The sequence below is a fragment of the Syngnathus acus genome, chromosome 2, assembly GCF_901709675.1.
Source record: "Syngnathus acus chromosome 2, fSynAcu1.2, whole genome shotgun sequence".
Taxonomy (NCBI): domain Eukaryota; kingdom Metazoa; phylum Chordata; class Actinopteri; order Syngnathiformes; family Syngnathidae; genus Syngnathus; species Syngnathus acus.
In genome coordinates, this window is record NC_051088.1 from 4,759,946 (window position 1) to 4,783,690 (window position 23,745).

A 23,745-nucleotide genomic window follows, 5' to 3' on the forward strand; every position below is an offset into this window, starting at 1 on the left:
CTTCGTTTCTTTAATCATGATAATATGGTGGTGCCGTAAAGGTGGAGTTTACAGTGGTAAACACTTTTTGTTGTACAGTTCAGAATCTAAAAAGATCTGATAGTAGATATTTAAATATTTATTTTGGGGAGGGGTCATAATTATCCCTCTCTGGCCCCATCTTGTGGCTCTAATTTAATATGCAATTATTTTTTTTTCAACTTTTAATAGTGTGGATACTGTAAAACTAAAAAATCAGAGACTATATACACAGAAGGCATCACCAAGAGGGCCATCAAAATCTTTAAAATCACTTGAATAGGCAGACTGAAGTCTGAACATCCATGCAGTTAAACTCCGTTAGATTTGAAGCGAGCAGACAAGTATTGCATTCACAGTGTTAAAAACTCACAGTGGAACCTCTAACATTGAATGCCTGTATTGTATTAATTACAACCGTGGAAGAGATCTTTTTTTTTTTTTTGATGAATTGAACCAAATCAGAGCTTGCCCAGCATCCGGGAACAGACTGTTTTTGACCTCAGAGGGTCCACTGTATTTTACTTGTTATCGTGTCTTTGCTTCACCTACCTGCGTTTTAGCCTGCCTGTACAACGTTTCTTTCAAAGTCTCCGACTCTAGCGATGTGTTAAATATGTCTTTAACGTCAAAATGTTGCTCATCACTGGCTGCTTTACGTAATACATCCAGGCCCTTGGGAAAGCTGGAATGACCTTCAAGGTCCAGCAGAGAGCCCTCCTCCTCTAAACACCTGCATGCCGGCGCAATGGTGGGCCGAATATGGACGTGAATGCAAATGAGAATGGATGCAAGGAGGAAAATGGTTCAGGAAGATGTTAAGTTGAATGAAGGGAAGAGAAAAAGAAGGGACTAATTAGTCAGAAGGGAGAAAAATGAGGCAAGAAGAAGAGTCACATGCGTTCCTGGACTGGTCGCTTGCCAATTGAAGGGCACATGTATATAGACAATGAGTTAGGCAATTTTGAGTCTTTTAACTAAATATTTAAATTTAATTTTCCATTTATTTTTTTTAGGACTTGTAACTGAGATTTTATTACTGGTCACAATGAAGTTTATATTACAGCAAGAAACACCATAATTATAGATGTGTAGATACGTAGTCTAAATACACTTTTCGGACAGCGGTGGAGGTTGTTGACTAACCTTGCCAAGTGTAATTTTTTTAAAACTTTAAATAAATAAATATTCCTAATTCCATTACTTTTTGTCTTGTCTTTTAAAGACACATTTCTGAAGAGTTATATTGTTATGTCATGGATTAGTACATACTTGTATGAGTAAAGACTGTATGAGCAGCTGCGATTAGTTACAACATTGCTAACAAATGCCAGTAAAATGAAACGGGTACCTGCGAGAGTGCTCGTAGCTCATAGATAATGGAGTAGTCTCTTCCTCGTCCTCGTCCTCTTCATATGCACGTGTCGCAACTGGAGACGGGGATTCCGGAGCCTCATCGTGAGACTTTTCAGTCAGGCTGCCTTCCTCTTCTTCCTCATCATCCCCCTCTGCTTCCTCTTCCTCCTCCTCCAGCCCCTGGAGGGCCATCTTGGAGTTGGACCTGTGGCCACTCGGGTGCTCCTCCTCAGACGGGTCAGATCTGCATGCAACAAGGGAGAAAGTGTTTGTAATGGCGCCAGATGTAGCTTAATGTACTAACCAAAGGCTCCCGCAGAAGTAATCTTGTGTTGTCCAACGAGCACACTAACAACGCGGGTAGCAATTGTTTTCCAGTGGACACTTTCTAAACAGCACCCCCACATGAATAATTGGACCTACCCTTGGGAAAGAGACATCAAATGTGCCGTTTCCTTTAGCTTGCCGCATGTGAACAACACAGTATATTGTATCAGAATACTATAGGTGATCAGCTCGGCACTATTCTGACCTGCCATCTGTACAATCTCTAGCCAGAAGCCCAGCTGCCCCTTCATCAGCCCCAGACCACATGACATTGCTCATGATATCATTTCCTGTGGGACAGCAAAGTTATCCCTTCCTTTCTTGCCACACAGTGGACATTTATCAAATCAGACAGGGCTACCTCTAGAGAGGCGAACACGGGGATAGGATTGGGTCATACGCTGTGGGTGGGTAAACATGGAGAGGTGGACTCCTCTTTCAATCTACATTAAATATTACTCTAATCAAATCACCAGGCAGTTTAGCTGGGAAAAAGTCCATGCCTGTATCCAGGGAAAGAAGCCTAGCTCTGACATCGAGTGGCCCTGGGTTTTGTCATTTACTCTAAACACGTCAGTGGGCTGTTTGGGTTAGCGGACAGGGCCTATGGGTACGGGGGATGGATTGGGGGGTGGAAGAGCTCCATCATCTGAGGATCTCCTGGATAAATGCCTCAATCTGAGGCCCCGCTTTGTGCTCCTAAATGCCGAACAGGAGTCCCAGACCAGCTCAAACCTTTTATTCTCTCTTATTGCATCTCAACACTCTATGGCTGCAAATCGCAAAATCATTTGCTCTTTGAAAGTACCAATGGTGACTAAGCATCTCTTACAGGCCTACCTGGTAGCGTGGCAGACATTTGTGTTCCAAAATAAAAGCTCTGCCATGACTTGGACTATAAGTTTTACTGCACTGAACCTCGGTTGCAAGGGCAGTTAAGAGCAAATACGGAGAGTCATGCATGAGCGTGCGTTTAGAGCTTGGCTTCAGTCACTCAGAGGGCAGAATAAACACAGAGCTGTCTGATGGGCGGACAGAAAGCACAACACATTCTGAATGACTGATATTAAAACGTCAGGCCACCTTGTTGTGGATGACACTCAGTATTGATCCCAGATGGCAGCTGGGCTAAACTACCACACAGTCTGCTGGCCAAAAAGTGTGTTGACAAGAGGAAAGGGATGATGATGGAGGGATGGATTGTGTAAAAACAGAAACATCTTTGTCGCTGAGTTTCCAAAGTATCGAGTTTCCAAAACTGACAAATTTGTTTAAATGAACTTGTTGTCATGGACCTATAAAAATGACTGTAACGTGCATGTCAAGGCAAGTAGTTAGCATGTCACTTTGGGAAAAGTGAAGAAACACTATGAACATGCACACAAATGGCTTTTCCTCCTGGATGAATCTTCTATACACGCAATTAAAAACTGGTCTTGAATTAACGAATCATGGCTGTTTTTCAGTTTTGTGTTTAGCATTAGCACCCACAAATAGAAGATGAAAAGTTTTTTCATCTTCATGTGAACAATTTATTACTTAAGGCTTGAGTGCAATAAACCTGAGTGGTGTCAGTTGGAATTAAAAACAAAACAAAACAAAACGAAAATCACACAAGTTGGCAAAATATTTCTACTGACAAATGCCAGGAATCAACAAACATCTATTAGAGTAAAGCTTTACATTATCCATTCTGTGATTTTGGTCACTGTCTTTCTGAATTTCAGAACTTCTCTGTCATGTCATGGAAGATTTTACATTGCCTCAGTCTGGTACCTTTGCTAAATTGTTTGTTATTTTAAACAACATTTCCTTCCATATGCTCAGTTTATTTGAATGGCAAATAAAGGAAGTCTAAAGTCTAATTACGGCATTTTCTTCTTGCCAGCATTTTCCTCTTGCCATCAAACTGTAATGCACTAGGGGGCACTGTGCATTAAGCACTGTGGACTAACTGCAACCATAAAAATAATGAGTTGGCTGAAGACTGGAGTGACGATTACAGGTCTGTTTGAGGAAATAGTTTGAGGGTTTGACACAAATTGCATAAATTCCCATCGCAACATTTTCTGCATGATTATGTTTGTTTATTTTATTTTTTTACCTTTTGTCCGTGGAGCTGGAGGCCTGGTTCATCTCACTGTTGGAGATGAAGTTTCGGATTTCGGAGAAGTACGAGTCCTCCTTCTCATCTAAAAGTGCATGATTGTCTGGCTCGGAGTTTGGCGAGGAGATGGTGGTTCCTAAGTTGGAAAGCATCCCAGACTGTTGGCTCACTGGTGGGGAAAGTGTGCAGACATACACATCCGCGCACATTAATACATGCACAAACGATGTAATGTAAGCACGCACACAGGTAAACGCCGCATGTTTAGTTTAATATTCATCAGCCATATGAATATGAGTAGTATGAGGGGTATAATCAGCGTTATTAAATCAAGCCATCTTCCCATCAGTAAAGATTTCAAACATGCTGGAATTAAACTGTCAAATAATATAATAAATACATGCACTAAAAATATGTCCGTTGATATCGTAGCAATTTACAAGATTTTAATGAGAAAAACAAAATGACAACTAATGACCATTGCTTGTTGGTTTATGGCCTCATTTTGAAATGTTGAGCAAACAAGGTTTATTCACTTTAAAATGTCACTAGAGTGGCAATCATAGATGCAGTGGATGACTTCCATGCTGGGCATAGAGAAGCTGTTTTTGGCAAAGCATATGGAGAAATAAGTGTGAACTCTTGAATGAAGTGGCTTTCCCACTTTGCGTGTTATGGTTGTTTGCTTTCACGTCACTAAACATTTTATTAAGGGCAAGATTTAATATTTTCCAAACGGCTAATGTGTACCGTTCATAAGTCAGCCCATTAACAAGGCAAGTTAAATGACTCCAAATGAAGTCTCTATTAAGAGGGAATCCTACCAGGAATGTTCTCATGCTCGTGCTTCTTGAGATGGCGGTCGAGGTTGGTCTGCTGACCGAAGCAGCGGTTGCACAGGTGACACTTGAAGGGTTTCTCCTTGTTGTGGATGTTGCGAACGTGGCGTTGCAGGTTGGACGAGATGCTGAATGAGCGGTCACAGTACTTGCACCTGTCAGGGCACACAGGAGAACCAGGGTGACCACCTACAATTTGGTTCATCATACAGTATAGGATCTCTGCATTTGCAACGTGGACATTCTACGTCAAAATCTAATAATTATAGAGTGGCACCTTGAGGAATGTGTTCATTTTGTTTTGTGACCACTTGGAACATTTGTGTCCAAAATCATATTTCTCAATGGAATAAATGGAGATTTAATATGTGCGCTGTAATTTTAAATTAGAGTAATCACATAAATAAATAGAATAAAAATTATTTACTAATAAAGAAAAAAGAACATTAGAAAAATTAGAAATAAAAAAATATTAAAGAAAATGTTTTTGAAACTTTTTGGGCTTTAAATCAATGAACATTGTGCCGCTCTTTAAATTTGGAAATAAACGGAGATGGTGGTGAGTAAACTGCAGTCATATTGTTGTTTTTTATAGTGGATAAAGAATATATAACTGCCAGTATTGTTATATTTTACTGTTTTGATCCAGATATTCACTCCTTAAAGGGGGGGCACCAATGCAAGTTAGCCTATCTATGGGCCGTGTTTCTAAATAAATAACTAAGTAACTAACTAAATAAATAAATTAACAGAAATCTGCTACAGCGAGAGAGAGAGCGTGTGAGAGAGAGAGAGAGCGAGAGAGCGAGCGAGAGAGAGAGAGAGAGAGAGAGAGAGAGAGAGAGAGAGAAAACACAACAAGAAACAAAGAGGATTGAGAAGCTTCAACCTTTCTACCTCCAATCTTTATAGAATGAGAAACTCATTCACATTGCCCACATGAGAAATAAATAATATATATAAATACACAAATAATACATAATACTAATAATACCTAATAATACCATAATACTAGAAATACCTGTAAGGCTGTTCGCCCGTGTGTGTTCGCAAGTGTCTGGTGAGGTTTGCCGAGCGAGGGAAGATTTTCCCACAGTACCTTCATGGGAGAATGAACAGAAAAGCAGGAAGAGAAAAGAGTATAGACAAAAATATTTACATATTTGAGCATCCTTTGAAAAAAAAACATCATCAGCTACAAGGTGTGGCACTGACCTGCAGGCATAGCGTTCCTTGCCCTTGCGGAGGATGGCATCCGAGAGAGAAGGGGGAGGGGAGCGGAAGTTGAAGAGTGGGTGAGCCGTATGTTGCAGTGAATTGGGCGGCATGTCCAGTTTTAGTGCACCAAAGCTTTCCAGTTTTTCTGTCATGTTCTCCATGGCAGACATCTGAGGAGATGAGGAGGGGGTGGTGTTTGTGTGTGTTGAAAGAAAGATGTATAATGATGAATAAAAACAGACAAACATGTTGAATATATTGAGACAAATAGAAGGTGGAAAGTAGGTAAGTTCCTCCCATCAGCATTTCAGCATTTGCCAAAAGTACACCCTCACAACGTATCTTCTCCTCTCCCACTAGCCTCTCTTTTCTTGGCCATGTCCTCACATCTCTGGCGAGCTGGCTAAATGAGCCATTCAAGAGTTCCGTATGGCGCTGCACAATATAGTTTGAGATAACCCCCACTGATAGCTGCGGCCTTCCCCCGAGATACTTGTGAACAAAGGGGAGGTGGGGGGCGGGAGGTAGTTATGTAGGAGTTTATTTGCCAAAAACAGCTTACATCCTTCCTTTTTTAGTGAATACGGGACGGGAGAGACACAGGGACAGACATGCCGTCTCAATGTGTTTATTCGCAGTCTGAGAACAAGCTAAGGGCGGGCGGGTGTGGGGGTTCTGATTTTGTCATGAAGACTGAATTAGTGGTGGCATTGTTTTTGGATCACTGGGAAGCTTACATGCTTAAAGAATAAGATGAGAAAACTGTATGTGGATTATAACAAGAAATGGTATCTCACGGGACAACATGTAAAAAGGTTTAGAGTAATAAAAGCTTTTGTCTCATTTAGGCAGGGTGGTGGTTTGCATGTCTGCCTCGCAGTTCTGAGGTTTTGGGGTTCTAATTTAGGATCTGGACATTCTGTGTGGAGTCTGCATGTTCTCCCCATGTTTGCATGGGTTTTCTCTTGGTACCGCTGGCTTCCTCCCACATTCCAAAAACATGCTTGTTAGGTTGATTGAAGACTTTAAATTGTGGCTGGTGATCAGTTTACCCTGCTTCTGCTTCTCGCCCAAAGTCAGCTGGGAAGAACTATTTGCAGAATTACTGTAGCTATAGCACCGCAGTGGTCATTGGTAATTAGGGAAAAAAATGTAAGATAATTTTTTTGGTTAGCATGCTAGGTAATCAATTTCTTCATTCATTGAACCAAGCACCAACCAAGTACCGTAATTTTCGGACTATAAGTCGCACCGGAGTATAAGTCGCACCAGCCATAAAATGCCCAAAAAAGTGAAAAAAAACATATATATGTATATAAGTCGCTCCTGAGTATAAGTCGCCCCCCCACCCAAACTATGAAAAAAAACCGCGACTTATAGTCCGAAAATTACGGTATATATTTTTAAAAAAAACATATTGAGTCCATCTGTCCACATATGCCCCAGATGTGTGTACTGCAAAGTCACAGTTGATAGAGGGCACAGATTTCCAGGTCAGATTTTAAGCAGTTTCCCCGACAAGAGCCCCTTATTCTCCTGGACACAAACACAGGATGTCCTTGATGGACACGGTGCTATTATCTAGCCAGCCAGTTCACGACAGAACATTTTTTGGAGGGGGTTTAGGTTATGAGCTGGCCCGTGGGCTCCCACTACATGAAACAATGCCATGTCTAAGATTAGTGAGGATACAATTCAAGTGCTTACTATTCATTAAAACAAAATAATATCATTCTTTGCGATCAAGATTTGTACAGGCAGAGTCTGGGGACAGTCGAACAATGTGCGTGATTATCAAAGGGGCTGCAATAACAGGCTGTGTCTTCTGTAAAAGGTAGCGTGACCAAGTACACAGGCGCCATTCAATAAACAAAGGAAGAAGTCATACAGCCCTTGAGAACATAACATCAACAGTGTGGAATGATGGTGCGCGGAGCCCAATCAATTCAGGTTGTAGCAGTGTGGGAGGGAGAAGAGACGGATATTCACATCATGAACCTTTTGTGTAACACCAATACTTGATCACGTGTGGTGATAATCAGAAATACCTCAGAGGTGGTTCTTTCGATTTCAGAGGAGCACATGCACTATTTAGCATACTTATTCTGGCACATGTATGTCGTTTTAATGTAGGTCTACCTGCGGATGAAAGAGCTGCGGTGAAGGCCTGAGGAACTTCTCCTTCAGAGCTCCTACAGGGTCAAGTAGCTTCCTTTTCTCCACCCTGCTGGACCAACAGCAAGGCAGAGGGTTACATACCAAGGTCAGGCATCATCTGCAAAATCTAATGCCTCGCTCCAAAGACGTTTGACACATGTGTAAGTAATGCCTTGTGGTCTAATCGGGGTAGAAATACCTGTATATTGGGTCCATGAAGAAAGCGGAAGGTTTGGCGTAGTGCAGAGGAGGTGGTTGGTGTTGCTGTGGCTGTTGGTGCGGTACAATTGGGGATTGATGCAGTGACTGGGAGTGAGGAATTGGAAAACTGGGACTTTCATCCTTGATGGACACTCCCTTTCCAATTCCATAGATGTGGTTCTTTTGATTTTGCGCTTCGACTGCCATACCGTTGTGACTTCCTCGGCTTCTGTTGTTAATACTGAGGTCTAATGGTTGTTCCTCGCCGCCAGATATTATTGAAGAGCCCATGCTACTGCCAGTATTTGTGTTTGGGTTTGAGGGGTTAACTGGAGTTGGAGGAGATAACTTGGTCTCCTTGGGCTTCGTACTGAGATCAAATGGTGATTCTACAGCGGGGACAGGCGCGCCGAGTGCACCAGAAACCATCTTATGTAGCTGCTCACGAGGCGACTTGGGATCTCCCTTAAAGAACAGGCCAGAGGTGAGGGCACCTCGCTCAGTGCTAAAGGGGTACAGGGAGTTGTGGAAATTGGGTAGGAACTGGAAGGGGAACATGGAGTGGTAGGGCAATGGACCCATCTTCTTCTCTTGATGAAGACCTATCAAGCCGGGGCCAAAATATTTCTCAGCAATAGAAGCAATGGCTTTGATGGAATCGGTGGTGGCCACATTAGCATTCGCGGTGGTGGGTGGCAGCGCTTGCTCATCAGGTGGGGGGAAGAAAGAGTGCTGGGTTGACACTGATGAAAAAAAGGGACGGTTGATGGAGAGGTTCCCTGAATTAGACACCGCTGGAATCACAACACTGTTTGCCTCCTCTAACTGGTGGCCAGCTTGCCTTGATAGGACCACAGGCGGCTTTCTTCTTTTGCCATTATGCTCACGTTCACTATCTCCATCACTCTCCAGGTCAGAACCATCACCTGAGACCGTACCAGTTGTGGTGTCCAAATCTGTCCCACTTGTGGTGTTAACATCTTCCAGGTCACTGCCATCTGAAATGTCTGCCATCTTGGATTTAGTCTTTACCTCTCCACCAGAGGACAAATCTAGTTTACTCTCGCTATCTTTGTCCTCAGTCAGACTTAAACCGTTGCCACCATTACTATTTGTTGAGCTAACTAAAGATAATGGCGGGCCATCTAGAGGACTCTGAGGCAGTTTGACTTCTTGAGTGCTGTTGCCAAGGGGCGTCTTCATCATTGGACTAGCCGGCAATAGAGGCGGTCGTGGATACAGTGACGGAGGAAAGATGCCTGGGAAACCATGCGGGAGGGATGGGAAACCGTGGGGCCCTGGGGAGAATGGCAAACCAGCATGAGGATGAGGTCTGGACGGAAAGTAGTCGGGGAAGCCCAAACCGGACTGGTTCAGACCCGGAAGGTGAGGATGGTGGGACTTGGCCTTAGCCATAATTGGACTGGAGCTCATGGGAATACCGGGATTGAACATTCCCGTTGGAGAGCCGTAATGGTTTTTGCCCTCGCAGAAGCGCCGGTGCTTGTTTAGGGAGGAGGTAGTGCTGAACAACTGGCCACAGTCCTTGCACTTGATCTGAGTTCGGCAGTCGGCATGCATACGCTTGTGGCGGCAGAGGTTGGAGAACTGGGTGTAGGATTTGTGGCACACCTCACCTGGGGGTACAAGAAGATGCAGCCCATCAGGGCCTGGTTAAACCCTTTTTAACACTGTCTCTAACTGTGTAAACCAAATTGACCACGACATACACAAGCAACACGTGAATGGGAGTTTGGGATGAAAACATCAAGCAAAGACTTGCTGCCTTCATGTAAAGTCGGAAATAGTGAAGTTGAGTCCAACACAATGTACAGATTTTTCATAAGACTGTACGGTTGAATAGATGAATGCAAAGATAAACTTTGGACTCGTGTGTTTGGTTCAGAAGACTCACACAAGATAAAAAGCAATGTAAAGAAAAGATTCACACAGAAAAGTACAAGGTGGCATCAAATCCAGAGACTGACATCAAAGTTGAACCAAACAGGACTCTCACTTACAGATAAAAGGTTTGACACTGCTGTGGATGTGCTTATGCTGTTTAAGGCCTGACGAAGTGGCAAAGGTCTTGCCACACTCGGGACAAGTGTGAGCTCGAGCCCCCACGTGTTGGGAGCGGATGTGACGCTGGAGATTGCTGGGATCTGTGAAGACCTGTGATGAACAAAATTGACACAAATAGTATGTATTTCATTGTCACATTTCATGAACCTTTCCGCACTTTTATCGTGACGGAATATCTTTACATTTACTTTCAGGATTGACAATGAAACCAAATCGAGCAGAATTTCTGATCAGGTAAAGTCTGTGTGTCCAGTTCACCACTTACGTGCCGGGTTTGCTGTACCTTATCACAATTTTCACACTCAAAGCGCTTGCCGCTGTCATGTGACATCTGGTGACGAATGAGGTTGGACTTCCAGTTGAAAGCTTTGGGACACTGGTCACACTTGTACTCCCGTTCTTCTGTGTGGACTATCATGTGCTGGCCCAGACTTCATGTGGACAGAACAAGCGTAATGAACCAAATTGAACATTTACAACACTTTGTGAGATCCTACTTGCGCTGTCACAATGTAGTTCACCTGTACTCGTTTGGAAAGATCTTCTCACAGTCTTTACACTCGTGGACGGGCTCATCGCTGTCCTCCCGCTCCTGTTTGAAGTCTTCTCTGAGGGTGTCAAAGATGGAGCCCGCACTAGAGCAGGAATATTTTTGGTGTCGCCGCAACTCGAGAGTTGATGAGAACAATTCGTCACAGTCTTCACAGCGATACACCTGTTCATCTGTGTGCACAAAACACAGCGCTCGAGTCACTACAATAGCCTTTACAATGAAATACATATTAAAAGTGTCATATCTTATTTTATTTTTTTTCCCAAAAATTAAGCACAGCGACTTTACTAAATTCAGGGTTTGAATAATAGTGGTCCCAATTGTAACTATTCTATGGATCAATCTTTTGATGATTTGTATCAGTTCATCAATCTATATCGTCATTAGCATCAATTGTCTCTCTCTGGGTTAGTTACAGCTAAATTGACTCTCGATTAGGTGGTAAAACCAACAACCCAACCATCGACAATTGCATAAAATGGAAATCAATTAGCCGTGAAATATATAGCCTTCATTAACACCGTTAATTGCTTGTTAGGGAAAGTGTTGCAGGGGCCCCATGTGTAGACGGGAAACAATAGAGCCCAGTCTGTCCCTTCCATGTTGATAACCTTTACAATTCTTCTCACCAATGAGGTCAAACACATAAAAACTCAGGCCAGTCGTTTCAATAGCGAGTTCCTGAGCCCGTGTCCAAGTTCAACAGCTTGGGGAGGGAAGCCCAGCGGAGACTCTTTGTGCACATCAATAAGCGTACATGCGTGAACAAATTCCAGAAAGGAATACGGTGCGACTCGAGGAATAGAGGTAGGCAGGGACACGGTGGCGCCAAAAGCACCCACCTGCCAACCCACAACGTACACACCCATTCATCATTTGAATGGGTTTATCGGCAGGCAGCGAAGTATACAGTACAACGCTCGGCTCATATTCTACTGCGACCGCTTATCCAGCTGGACCTTATTGGGCACATTAAAAGAGCATTAGCGTAGCAACGGCCATGTAGCCAACCTTGATGAGGAGGACAAATGACCTGCTGGTCAATGGGCCATTACACTGGGTTAAAGAGCTCTACTAAATTGCACACTTTGACACCAGCGTGCACATGTTCCAAAGAAAGTGTATTTTGATATTTGTTTCTCCTTGGCACTTTGATGACATTTCAAAAAGAAAAAATATGACTCACGAATTAAAATGGCTTTTCTTATGCTCATCTCAGTGGGGCTGGTGGGTTTTAAAGCGAAGGCTAATGACTCTGGGGGATATGATTGGAAAGACGATTATGTGTAGTTTAGCAGCTAATCTGGGACCATGGGTGACGTCTCAAGGGGCTCCTCAAGTTCTTTACTCTAAATTCCCGCTCCGATAAATCCCATGCAGAAAGCACACTGCGCTAGGACTCCAAAAAATATTAGAGTAGAATAAATTGTTTTTATGGCTGATCCTCTCATTTTACGCATATTCACAAACAAAATTACTTTTTATTGCAGACTTTTTATTAGCCTGCTTCCTCTTTTTATGCCCTCTATTAATTAAAACACTCGCGAGCACACGCACACGTATACACTTGCGGCGCACACAAGCAAACGTGCGCACGCCGAGTACCCGCGCATACGCCCCCCCCCCCCACGCGCGTGCGCAGGCGCGCGCGCACACACCCGTACACACACGAATGCTGAACAAACCATTTACACTCAGTCACTTCTATTTAACAATTGGGCTCGCACACTTCCTTAATTTCCCGTGGATATATTTGCATATTGAATAGATCTTCTTGCATGTAGGAAAAACTACGAACTGAATTTTGTATCAATGCACTGGTAAATGGCTGAAATAATGCAAACAATGTGTGTGTGAGAGAGAGCGAGAGAGCGAGAGAGAGAGAGAGAGAGAGAGAGAAAGAGAGAGAGAGAGAGCGAGAGAGAGAGAGAGACAGAGAGAAAAAGTGTGTGTTTATTATTTAAAAGATAAAATTATATCATTTAAAAACTGTAGCTTTTGTTAGAACAAGTGTAATCGTGAATTTGAATTCTGTGGATGGTTTTACAGTGTGAGGTTGATAATAAATTGGAAATCATTTAAGTTCCAACGATTTTCCCTCCCTGTTGTATTCGGCGAAATAAAACAAATGTGCGCGGTTATTGGAAAGTCCGTTAAAATGTGACTTTAAGTGCCACTGATTTTTTATTTAACAATTGAAATAATTTGATTTTTTTTTCGTCCAAATGAACAGCAGTGAGCGGTGGGTGAAGTGGTATGCACGGCGCACAGTGCGCACAAGTAAAACAGGCCGCAGTTTTGGAGAGAGTTTAAATTGTGAGCTAATGAGGCACATTAGTCTTCTTACCTTGCAAGTTGGGTGCCATGGATCCCTCCGGGAAAATGCCGTCCTTCATATAAACTAAAAGCTCCTCCCCTGCATCTATGTCTCGGACAGCTTTGTAATAAATCTACGGAGAGAAAGAGAGAGAGAGAAAGAGAATTGTTATTAAAAAAAATAAAAAAGCCGAGGTCAAAATCATTAGAAATGAGCAGGTAAATACAGCAGGTTACCTGCTCACTCTAGCTATAAAAGAGTAAAATCAGTGTGATAGAAACTATTTTTCAGCGCGATCGAAACAAAACCAGTCTCCACAATTGACAGCACACGCTGACTCATCTTAAAATTTATTAAAATATTTTTGATATAAATCAATCAACGAATACTTTTAGAAAACGTCTGCAAACGTCTATAGGCGCTTGTGCAATTGCTCTAAATTGCAGCGGCCACTAAATGTACGCTTCAGAATTTCAAAATTAAAACGTTCTGCATAATTTATTGCAAATTGCTTAAGATTTTTAGGTATGTTTAATAGAATAAGAGTGACATCCCTGTAGCTACAGGGGGGCAACCCATCGTGAACATTTATCAGACACAATTTCTAAAGCATAGAAAAAAATGCATGCACACATTAAACATTTAAAACAGCAACGTGAATAGCCAAGTTATCAAGTACAAACACGTCCATATAGAGCAGAGTAAGTCAGTAGCCTTTTATTAAAGAAATCACTTCTGCGCGGACAAGTTCGCAAAGCCTGCCATGTGAAGTTGGGCCACATGAGGGCTCTCAACACTAACTGAAGGCCGTGTGGGCAAGAGCGCACCCCCCCCCCCCCCCCCCCCCCCGCACACACACTCGCAGAAGCTCAAAACTAACTTTGAAGAGTTGCATGACAAAGCCGATACGACACACTATTATTATTATTATTATTATTATTCATAATAGTGGCCTGACCTTTCTTTTCTCCGTGAGGCGGAATAGTTGAGAAAGTTGCGCGGCGGTGCGGAGAGCCTCCAGTTGCACTAGCACTTGGGTCCCGGTGGAGTTGGCAACGCAACCCATACTCGCTCCACCGCAACTCCCAGTCCCGGCCGGGAACCGGGCCGATGGAGCAAACGAAGCCGGTCGAACCTCAGAAGTCGCGGAACGTCCCGGCAGTCTTGCGCACGCCAGGTGACACGTTCGACGAGTTTGCCTTCTTGAACTGGTGTACTGCCGTCGCTCGGAGTTTTCTTTAATCTAGTCTCCGAGCGTCTTTAAAGATGATGATGATGAGTCGCTCTCTCTCTCTTTCTCTCTTTTCGTGGTTCCTCCTCACGACCCCCGGTGCGCTCTCTCTCTCTCTCTTGCTCTCGCTCTCTCTCACTGGTTTACGCTCATTCTCTTTCTGTGTCGCTCTCTCTCGCTCTCTCTGTGGTCCCCCCGCCGGCCACTCCTACTCGTCTTATCTTGGCACGGAGGACCCCTCCCCGCAGGTCCGAGCACCCCTCCACCCCCATCAACTGCACGCATCTAATATTGATGTGCGTAATGGATAAATGCAAACCCGAGTGACCCGCACACGCTCACTCCCGACCAGATATACGCACGTCGACAGACATACAAAATACACGCGCAGAGAAAAATCCTATCGAAAGACAAACGATTCGAAATATTCACACGAATATTGTTCGTATAATAATAATAATAATAATAATAATAATAATAATAATAATAATAAAAACGAAACTTAATGTTAAAGGTAACGATGTACTTTATAGGGACTCAATTAGTTATGTTTTTATTTTTAATGAAAATTGATAAAAGAAAAAAATCCCAGGTGAAATGGGGGAAAAGCATTTTAAGTTTAAAATGAGTTTAAAACATATTGTTTACTGGAGTATTAAAAATGTTTTTTTTATTGGGGTAAATGTCTTATAATAAATAAACTAATTGAAGCATAACGGCTATTTTATAATATCCTGTGTGTGTGTGTGTCTGTGTGTGTGCGTGTGTTTGTGTGTGCGTATACGTGTGTGTGTGTATTCTACACGTGTACGTGTTTCCTTATACAGTAGGGCCCACACACTCAGATCAGTCCTGACCTCTCCTCATCTCTGTCCAGTGTCCAGAGAAAAAGACGGCACATCGATCAACGGCAGCTGCAAGTCGCACAGTAAACCCCCTGTGGGCCTAGACACACACACAGACACATTCTGTGTGTGTCTATTGATGAATCCATCCAGGGGTGAAAGGGCAGCTCAAACAGGGCTCACAGCGCTTCCCAACACAACAGAGTGAGTAGAAGGTGGACATACTGTATAGTTTTTCATCAAATCAACCCACCTTAGCCACAACTTATTGCAACACTCCCAACGTTTTCACCCTCACTGGATGCAACATTGCCACAGCCACTGAACAGGTGCTCTACATTTTTAGACAGAGAAGAATCGGGAGGCCATCGTTTAAGGGCTTTAAATATTAGTGGGAGGATAATCCACCGTTCACAAAATAAAAGAAGCCTAATTGAATGATACCAAGCAAAATTAATTGCCTACAATGTTCCATATATGTTCATCTTACAACATAAAGTCATACACAAACAGACTCGTCCCTTTTGTTTTTCTTTTCTTTCAAGGCCTGCATTTGAATTTGCAGAGTGCACACATTTCCTTAAACTCATGCATTGTGCATGTAAAAGAGCAGAGAAGGCGAATCACTGAAACAAAAAACAACAACAAAACATTTTAGCACTGAGTGGCCATGTGTTGTGGCGTGTGTAAATAAAAGATGGGCTCATAACTGTGACGAACCACTGGCCAGGAAAACAAAAGCAAAGCCATTTGCCAGGTACAAACTGCAAAACGCATCAAAAAGCAACAGAACACGTGACCTTTACTGGGTCCAGTAAGTCTGCACAATTTTCTGTGGTGCACTGATTCTTTCATTTGACAATGTACGGCAGTGGCAGGGGGCACTGATGTGAAAATCTTAAAAGGATTAGGCAGGTTGGTGTCGCCAGCCAATTGGTGCTTGTCAATCTCAGAGGCCCCCGTGTGTTCCTTCTGACTTGCTTTTTCTTTCTAAATGTCTGAATCTTAAACGGACACGGTGGCCCGTCCCCTCCATGTGACAGAGTGACAGGTGGCAGGTCAAGACTCGAGGACGAAGAAAGGAGACAAAAGGCGGGCGAGGCACGAGGAGTACCCGGCTATGCAGGCAGGGATTAAGACACAAATAAGAATGGAGTGACAGGAATGTGGAAACACACAAGCCAGTTCTATGGGAGCATTCGGCTCCTGTCGTACCACTGTCATGTCGCATGTCATGTCATCTCCCATCATTCAAGGGCAAGTTTGACTTCTCTTTGGCCCTATTCATAAAGTTACATTCTGATTGCTCATTCAAATACACCACACACGCGAAGAAGTCACTAAACTCTTTGACCAATTCATGATATTGTCTCGAAAGCGGGGAACACAAATACTGATGATGCCGCTTTCAACTTTTCCCATCAAACCATGAGTCATTCTCATGACTTGTTTGGCACAGTTTTTCATGCCGGATGCCCAAAGAGGTCTGAGCTGCAACAGTTGTACACTAAGAAACACAACGTTGACGCAATTGACAATGGCATTACACACCCGGACAATTACTACATGATAAGAAAATATGGAGTACGTCTTCACATCCATCGTTGATCACCATCGCTTTCTCTTCTCATAACAAATAACCTTCACCAACATTGATTAGAATGCTTGGTTTGGTCGGCAGCTGAGTTCTTATTTCTCTGTTCACACCTGACCAAACCAATTACATAGAGGAAAACTTGAACTCAAGTTTGTTCTAAGAATAAATGACAAAGAGTGTGTCTAGCGCAAACCCTGATTGTTTCATTATTAGCTCAAATACACTGGCCCACACTTAAGCGTATTTACAAATCTCTATGACAGTGCGAAGAAGGGACAAATAGCAAGCAAATGGATTATTACACATCACTGGGTGAAGGTTCTATGAGTCAGATGAGTCTTGGACCGTCTTTAAGCTTCGTTACATGTGTCACTTCCTAATAACGCTGGCAATCTGCCCAGTGACAGCCACACAATAGAAGTGTTTCTTGGTCATTACCCGCCAAACTTTTTTGCATCCACAATGGCAAGCACACAACCCGCTAATCACTCTTAGTGGATGGGAAACAGGAAAGCAAAGCAGCATTCGCTGTCGTTGGACAAAGACAACACAACAATGTGTCTCTTATGTGGGATCCAAATCCAAGCGGGACACTCACCTGGTCTCCAGTGAGGTGGCAGGCGACGAGATTCTGCTCCTCAAACGAAGGGGCGGAGCGGACATACTTGAGCCAGCTGTTGCTAGGGCTGTCCGGGCCTGTGTCCAGAGCAAACTTGATGTTGCCCATGTCGTCCACCACCTGTTTAGGCACAACAGGTTCAGTTTTAGAAAAGTCAGTTACCGCTCAGTTAACAAAGCATTTAAAGTTTGCTTCAATCGGGAGGAGTTTGATAAAAATTCAAATGGAGTTGATCAGTCACTTTCCAAATGCAAAGCAGAAACAGGGCAGCTAACCTTGTTATGCCTGACAAACGAAAGCAGAAAGGAGGGAAGGGGACCATAATGGCAAAAGCAAGGAGGAGTTGACTAACTTTGACTTGTCAAAAGACGTTCTCTGGCACATATTGATCACCCTTTGTAACCCCTACAGACCCCCGGAGACAGAAAAAGAGGGGTTTCACAGAAAATGACAGAAGATGGACGTATGTGAGAGGAAGTGGATGGAAAAAGAAGGGCTTGTAGCACATGAGGAAGGAAGGAGTTAACAATGGACTATTTCTTAAAAATATCAATACAACATTGAATTGTGCTAGGAGGGGCTTCGCGTCATGGCAAACGAATACATTTGAAAAGTGTTTTCATCTTATGTGGCCCATCATCCACGTTCCAGAGCATGGAGATGCAAATATCAAAAATGATATTTAAAAGAGAAAATCTCACTTCCACTTGATTCTCACTTCCACATTATCTGGGAAAAAAATCTGTGAAACTGGAGGATGTGTATTGTGTGTCCGGAATAGACACGTATGAGTATTTTGGAACCAAAATAACAATGGTGGCCAACAGAGCGATGACATTAAATTATAATCTCCTATTTAAAATGAATATAGGTATTAAGATGAGTTCAGATGAGAACTGGTGAGACAAGCAGTTGGTGCACGTGTGTGGTGTTTTTCCACTAAGCACCGTCGGCAACAACCGGCCAGACAGGCACATGGCTGTGATTCTCTCGTTTTTGCAAATCTGTGATGAGAATTGTTTGACATTGTTTGTCGTCTGCAGTTGAAATGTGTCCAAAATGAAAAGGAAAAACAACATTCACTTTTTTAAACATTCCAAGCTCATCCAGTCTACCGAGCAAAGCTCGACACTCTAATTTCACCCCCATGCTGCATGTAATATCATGCCTCGGTGTATCATTCCCCCCGAGAAAACTCGCCTGAGACAGAGCAACTGGGCAAATTACAACTCCCAATCAGACCGGTTGAGAGATGGCCTCCACTGAGCGCTACGTTTCTAATCGCGGTCAACAGAAAGACATCAAGGTGCGATGGAGAAGAACCAAACAAGCCGCTAGACGGTTTTAGATGTGCACCGTTCATGAACTCGAAGAACTAGCCACATTTTCCAAAGCTGTGTTTTTTTTTTTCCTGCTCGTAAAATGTAAACGGTCATGTTCTTGTTTTGTGGGTGAAAAGGATGCAGGTGTCGAGTTTGGAGGGTAAATATGTAAAAGTGTCTGGTCGGAGGTGTGAAAGAACTGGTGCAAGTGTGCTTGTCCAGATACCTGGCCTGAACAATTATATTGAAATTGACACTGCAAAGTAGTCAAATGCAAATTTCAAATCACTAAGATTGCAATTTGGGGTGGGGTGGCTGGTTTGTTTTAATTGGTCGGACGGTTGGCTTTACTTTATATGAGTGTAGCATTAATGCTGTTCAAACCACACTTGTTTGGTAGATTTTTGTGAAGTTGTCGTCTGCTTAAAATACTGCAAATGAAAATGCTTAGTATATTATTTCAACTGAAAGAAGATAAACTGTTTTGATATTGATTTATGGGTACACATTTATTTTAGCATTAGTTTAACCTATGAGACCAAACCATCTGGCATTGTTTATTGTTGTATATATGAATTTATTACTTGTTTGTTAAAAAATACATGGGAAAACAATAATTGCAAATCAAATCCCGATTGCAATATTGAGAAAAAACACAAATTATATTAAAGAAGAGTGCACTTGCTAAAGGGGAACCAAATATATAGCGAGAGCTAGAGGAGGATTGCTCATGTTTAGAGGCCAGTGAAAAAAAATGCTTGAACACCGACTTCTTTTTTTTAATGGTGAAAGGGCACGGCAAGGTAGGCAGGCAAGCAGGACTTTCACATGCTTACAAACTGTGCATGTTGCAGTTCATACACACTTCAGGCTTCCACCCCTCTCACTACATTTCACCATGCACCCGAGGGTCTGATGGTGGGCTTAATGAGCAGCAGACCTGCGTGTTTTTCTAAGTGTACATGTGTGCCTATGTTGTTGAGGAGGCCGACTAACACCCTGTCACCGGGTGCAAGGCTGATTTATAAGGCTTCAAATGAGGTGCAACAGAGAGGGAGAGCAAGAACAAGCCCATAGCTGATTGTTTGTTTATTTACCTTTTCCGTTTCATTTTTCTTCAACCCCCCCTCCCAAATTATCACGTGGGTGAGCAGGATATATATCACGTGAAACGTGTGCAATTGTCGTGGATTTTTATCAGTTTAAAGTGGGTAATATCAAAAGTTTACAATTTTCACACACAATGATTAGAAGAAAAAAAAATACAATGTTTTATCGGCAACCTCCATTTTGTATACGTAATTTGTTTAACCCCATTTTCAGTTCGCTATGATTTTCATATCTCCCTTTCCATTTCAGCTAAACTACATATATTTTTTAATATCTAATTATATTTCTTTTCCATACACAGAAAAGCATTGTTGTTGAAAAATTAAACAAAATCACCCAATAAGTCAATGTTCAATGTCCACAACAGTGACATCAAAGTCACTCACATATTTTCAAAGTATTTTTTGCTCTCTCAATATATCTTTGAGATAATCAGATCAGTATGCCTCCAACGCGCATGCTTCTATTGACTTCTATGTGACTGCTTGCAATCTAGAAACTGATGCCAAAATACATTAAAGCAAAGCTTATGGCGTACTAAAAGTTGATTGAGGGGCATTAGAAGGAAGAAAAGCGAGCACCCAAAGAGTCTCACGAGCGGTAAGTGTGAAACGAGAAGTGTCTTGGAGTGGACAGGATGCCGAGCAAACTCCACAGGAAGCTCTGATAAGAGCACGGCACTCCTCTTGCTCCTCGTCTCACAAAGGGGAACCTTTGACAGCTAGGAACCTTTAATGGATGTCTTGATATGGCCTCTCCTTTGTCGGCTATGTGTGACGGATGGGAGAGGCGCGGAAAGTTGCTTGTAAGGGCAGACGCCGGTGACAAGGTGCATATTATTTTCACTTTGACTAAGGGCACAAAATGGAAACGCCGCTCTGCGGTGGTTGTGATTCTGATACAATTTGGAGATGCTATTCTGTATTCTGTAGAGCTGGATTCAAAATGCATTTTAAAGATGTAATTTAACTGTATGCTCATAACCGTGGCTTGAATTAATGCTGTAGAATTGTGCTGCTCAACACTGGGAGGCCCTTCTAATATTTTGGACATCTAATGTCACGGAATAATTAAGCATAGGCAACCACAACACAATCAACAATAAAAACAGTACTCTCTCACCGAATAAGTCACAGAACAGAACAAGTCTATTGACAGTAATATAAACCTTGCTACCCACAAATGTAAAAGCAATAAGCATTGACAAGGACTTACAAGGAGAATGTAGTCAAATTGCTCCTTAGTCAGAACTACACACATATGATGGAAACATGCAGACATTGCAACTTGAAGCAGATAGGGGGCGACCTCACATGAGAGATAAAAAGCAGACGTGGAAAAGACACTTTGTTACAGTTGCACATGAAGTTGTTGAAAATATCATAAAAACGGTAGACATACAAGAATCGTACGCATGCGCGCACACACGCACGCACGCACGCACGCACGCACGCACGCACGCACGCACGCACGCACACACACACACACACACACACACACACACACACACACACACACACACACACACACACACACACACACACTCCTGAGCGGAGAGCCAGCCGTGGAAGTGGAGCAGTGACAGTGACAGATTGAGTGGCTGTGGAGTGGACTGCAGTGCTGGTTGTTGGAGGTGTTGCAAATTAAGGTGTAGGACAAGTAACAAGGAATAAAGAAGTGTGTGTGAGAAAGTGTGTATCCTCCTGGAAAAGTGTCTCATTCCAGTTGAGAGGCCCCTTGCCATGCACACGCACACATGCACACACACACACACACACAAGCACATGTACATGCAGACTAATAAAGAGGGTGACAGAGTACAGATCCCCACATCCTCTGATCCATACATTCGTTTGTGTGAGTGTGCATGTGTGCGTGTGTATGTGTTTGTGTGTGTGCGTGTGATGGATGAATGGATTCAGATCTGTTGAGTTGACCCTCTCCTGACTACTTACTCAACAGTCAAAATGAATGTGCTATATTCAATCTACATATTACCTACATGCTATCTACATGTATAGACAAGCAAAACAATTCCATTTTTGTTATTCATTCAATGTGTTGGCTAATGTTTCTTTTTAATTCATGTATGAATTCAAGTAACACATTTTCAACGGGAAAAAGATATTTCACTCGTCATATTATTTACACTTTGCAAAATAAAGTTTTTGTGTGTGTCATGTCATAGTGAGAGATGACAATGACACAAAGAACATCAGTTTGAGCCATATGGTGCACACACACACACACACGTACACGAACGCACGCACACACACACACGCGCGCGCACACACACACACACACACACACACGCACACACACACACACACACACACACACACACACACACACACACACACACACACACACACACACACACACACACACACACACACACACACACACACTTAAATAGGTATACGTACTGTAAATACAAGCCATAAGCATAATGTTGTGTGTGTGCTCTTACAGGTTTGAATTTGTGTGTAATGTACAGTATTTGTGATGTGCGTCAGGGAGAATCGAAGCATGTTAAATTTGACCCACATTACCTCGCTAGAGTGACATAATTAAAAAGCAGGCGGCCAGGGTCCAGGGCCTTGTAAAAGGCCATCTGGGCAGCGTGTGTGTGTGCGTGCGTGTGTACGTGTGTGTGTGCGTGTGTGTGTATAAATATTGCGAGTGTCAGAATGTGGCTAAGCTCACTAATGACCCAACTTCCCTTAAATTAGTATTCATAGTGCTGTGCAGCTATCATTTGTGGTGTGTGTGTGTGTGTGTGTGTGTGTGTGTGTGTGTGTGTGTGTGTGTGTGTGTGTGAGTGCATACAATGTTGCACGCGCACAACTTTGCTGTGGCGCACAATTGTACTGCATCATACTGAGAAGCAGCAGATGAGGCCTACTGCTGAAATCCACAAAACTACGGCCGAAATAATAAAGCCAAGACTACAGAGAGAATTAAATTAGCAAGCGTGGCAAATCAGCGCACTTCTTGCCATGTTCAAGTAACTTGAAACAGGAAATGTGCATGCTGTGAAAAGGGACATGCAGTGAGTTTTCAGGCCGGGGACTCATTAACGCAATGGCCTTGTGTTATTTACAGCCTCGTATTAAAAGCCTGGATGAATGTGTGTAGCATGACTGTGTATGTGTGTGCTAGTGTGTATTCAACCCTAAATGTTTTGTGTGCAGGTGATACGTTCAAAGTAAATGCATCAGTTTTACTAGCTTGCAGCCTTTTTACGGGCCCAGCTTTATTATATGTATTTATGGCAATTAGTGAGGAGATATATTGGCTCATTACAGACAAGCAGGTGCTGGCTAAATGGGGAGATATATGAACAGTCCATCAGGGTCATACACACTGTGTCCCTTGGAGTGCCCCACCCCACTTTTTCTTTCTTTCATTTTTTTTAAACACATTGCACACTTGGTACTTCGTACGGCAGCATGTGCATTACTGATGATGATTGCTAACAGACCCTAGACAACAAAGCTGGTAAAAATGTTTCAATATATATATATATATATATATATATATATTTCGGGAGGAAAAAACTTTCACGTTAGCTGTTTATTGCCGGATGAGAACCCACAGTGAGCAAACAGCTGTTTATGGGTGACAGGAACTAATGTTTGAAGGTGCGGCTGAGTTTGTTTACATGTACACACACATGCACAACAACACATACACACATGCACGCACATGCATAAATTATACCCCACTATTATATAACTGGTTATTTCCATACTGGTGTAAATCCACAGTAAGGTATTTTGCAGTCTGGTTTGGCACAACTGAGACTTTTATGTCCCTCATAAGCATGATACCTGCTAGATG

The 23,745-nt window shown here is 42.8% G+C and overlaps 1 protein-coding gene across 10 annotated transcripts in view; it reads right to left on the reverse strand.

Annotated features, from left to right (window-relative positions):
* Positions 1 to 23,745, reverse strand: part of prdm16 (PR domain containing 16) — a 150,753-nt gene that overhangs the window by 2,489 nt on the left and 124,519 nt on the right. The window contains exons 4-16 of one of the 10 annotated variants that reach the window (XM_037242411.1): positions 17,450 to 17,590; positions 13,209 to 13,311; positions 10,830 to 11,031; positions 10,592 to 10,739; positions 10,245 to 10,398; positions 8,222 to 9,860; positions 8,005 to 8,089; positions 5,863 to 6,035; positions 5,669 to 5,746; positions 4,633 to 4,802; positions 3,806 to 3,944; positions 1,370 to 1,618; positions 571 to 751 (exon numbers count right to left, since the gene is read on the reverse strand). In XM_037242411.1, coding sequence (XP_037098306.1) covers positions 571 to 751; positions 1,370 to 1,618; positions 3,806 to 3,944; positions 4,633 to 4,802; positions 5,669 to 5,746; positions 5,863 to 6,035; positions 8,005 to 8,089; positions 8,222 to 9,860; positions 10,245 to 10,398; positions 10,592 to 10,739; positions 10,830 to 11,031; positions 13,209 to 13,311; positions 17,450 to 17,590 — 3,462 coding nt within the window. Of the gene's footprint in view, positions 1 to 570; positions 752 to 1,369; positions 1,619 to 3,805; positions 3,978 to 4,632; positions 4,803 to 5,668; positions 5,747 to 5,862; positions 6,036 to 8,004; positions 8,093 to 8,221; positions 9,894 to 10,244; positions 10,399 to 10,573; positions 10,740 to 10,829; positions 11,032 to 13,208; positions 13,312 to 14,136; positions 14,273 to 17,449; positions 17,591 to 23,745 lie in introns of those variants that run through there. The other 9 variants (XM_037242381.1, XM_037242351.1, XM_037242358.1 and 6 more) reach the window with 9 other exon arrangements.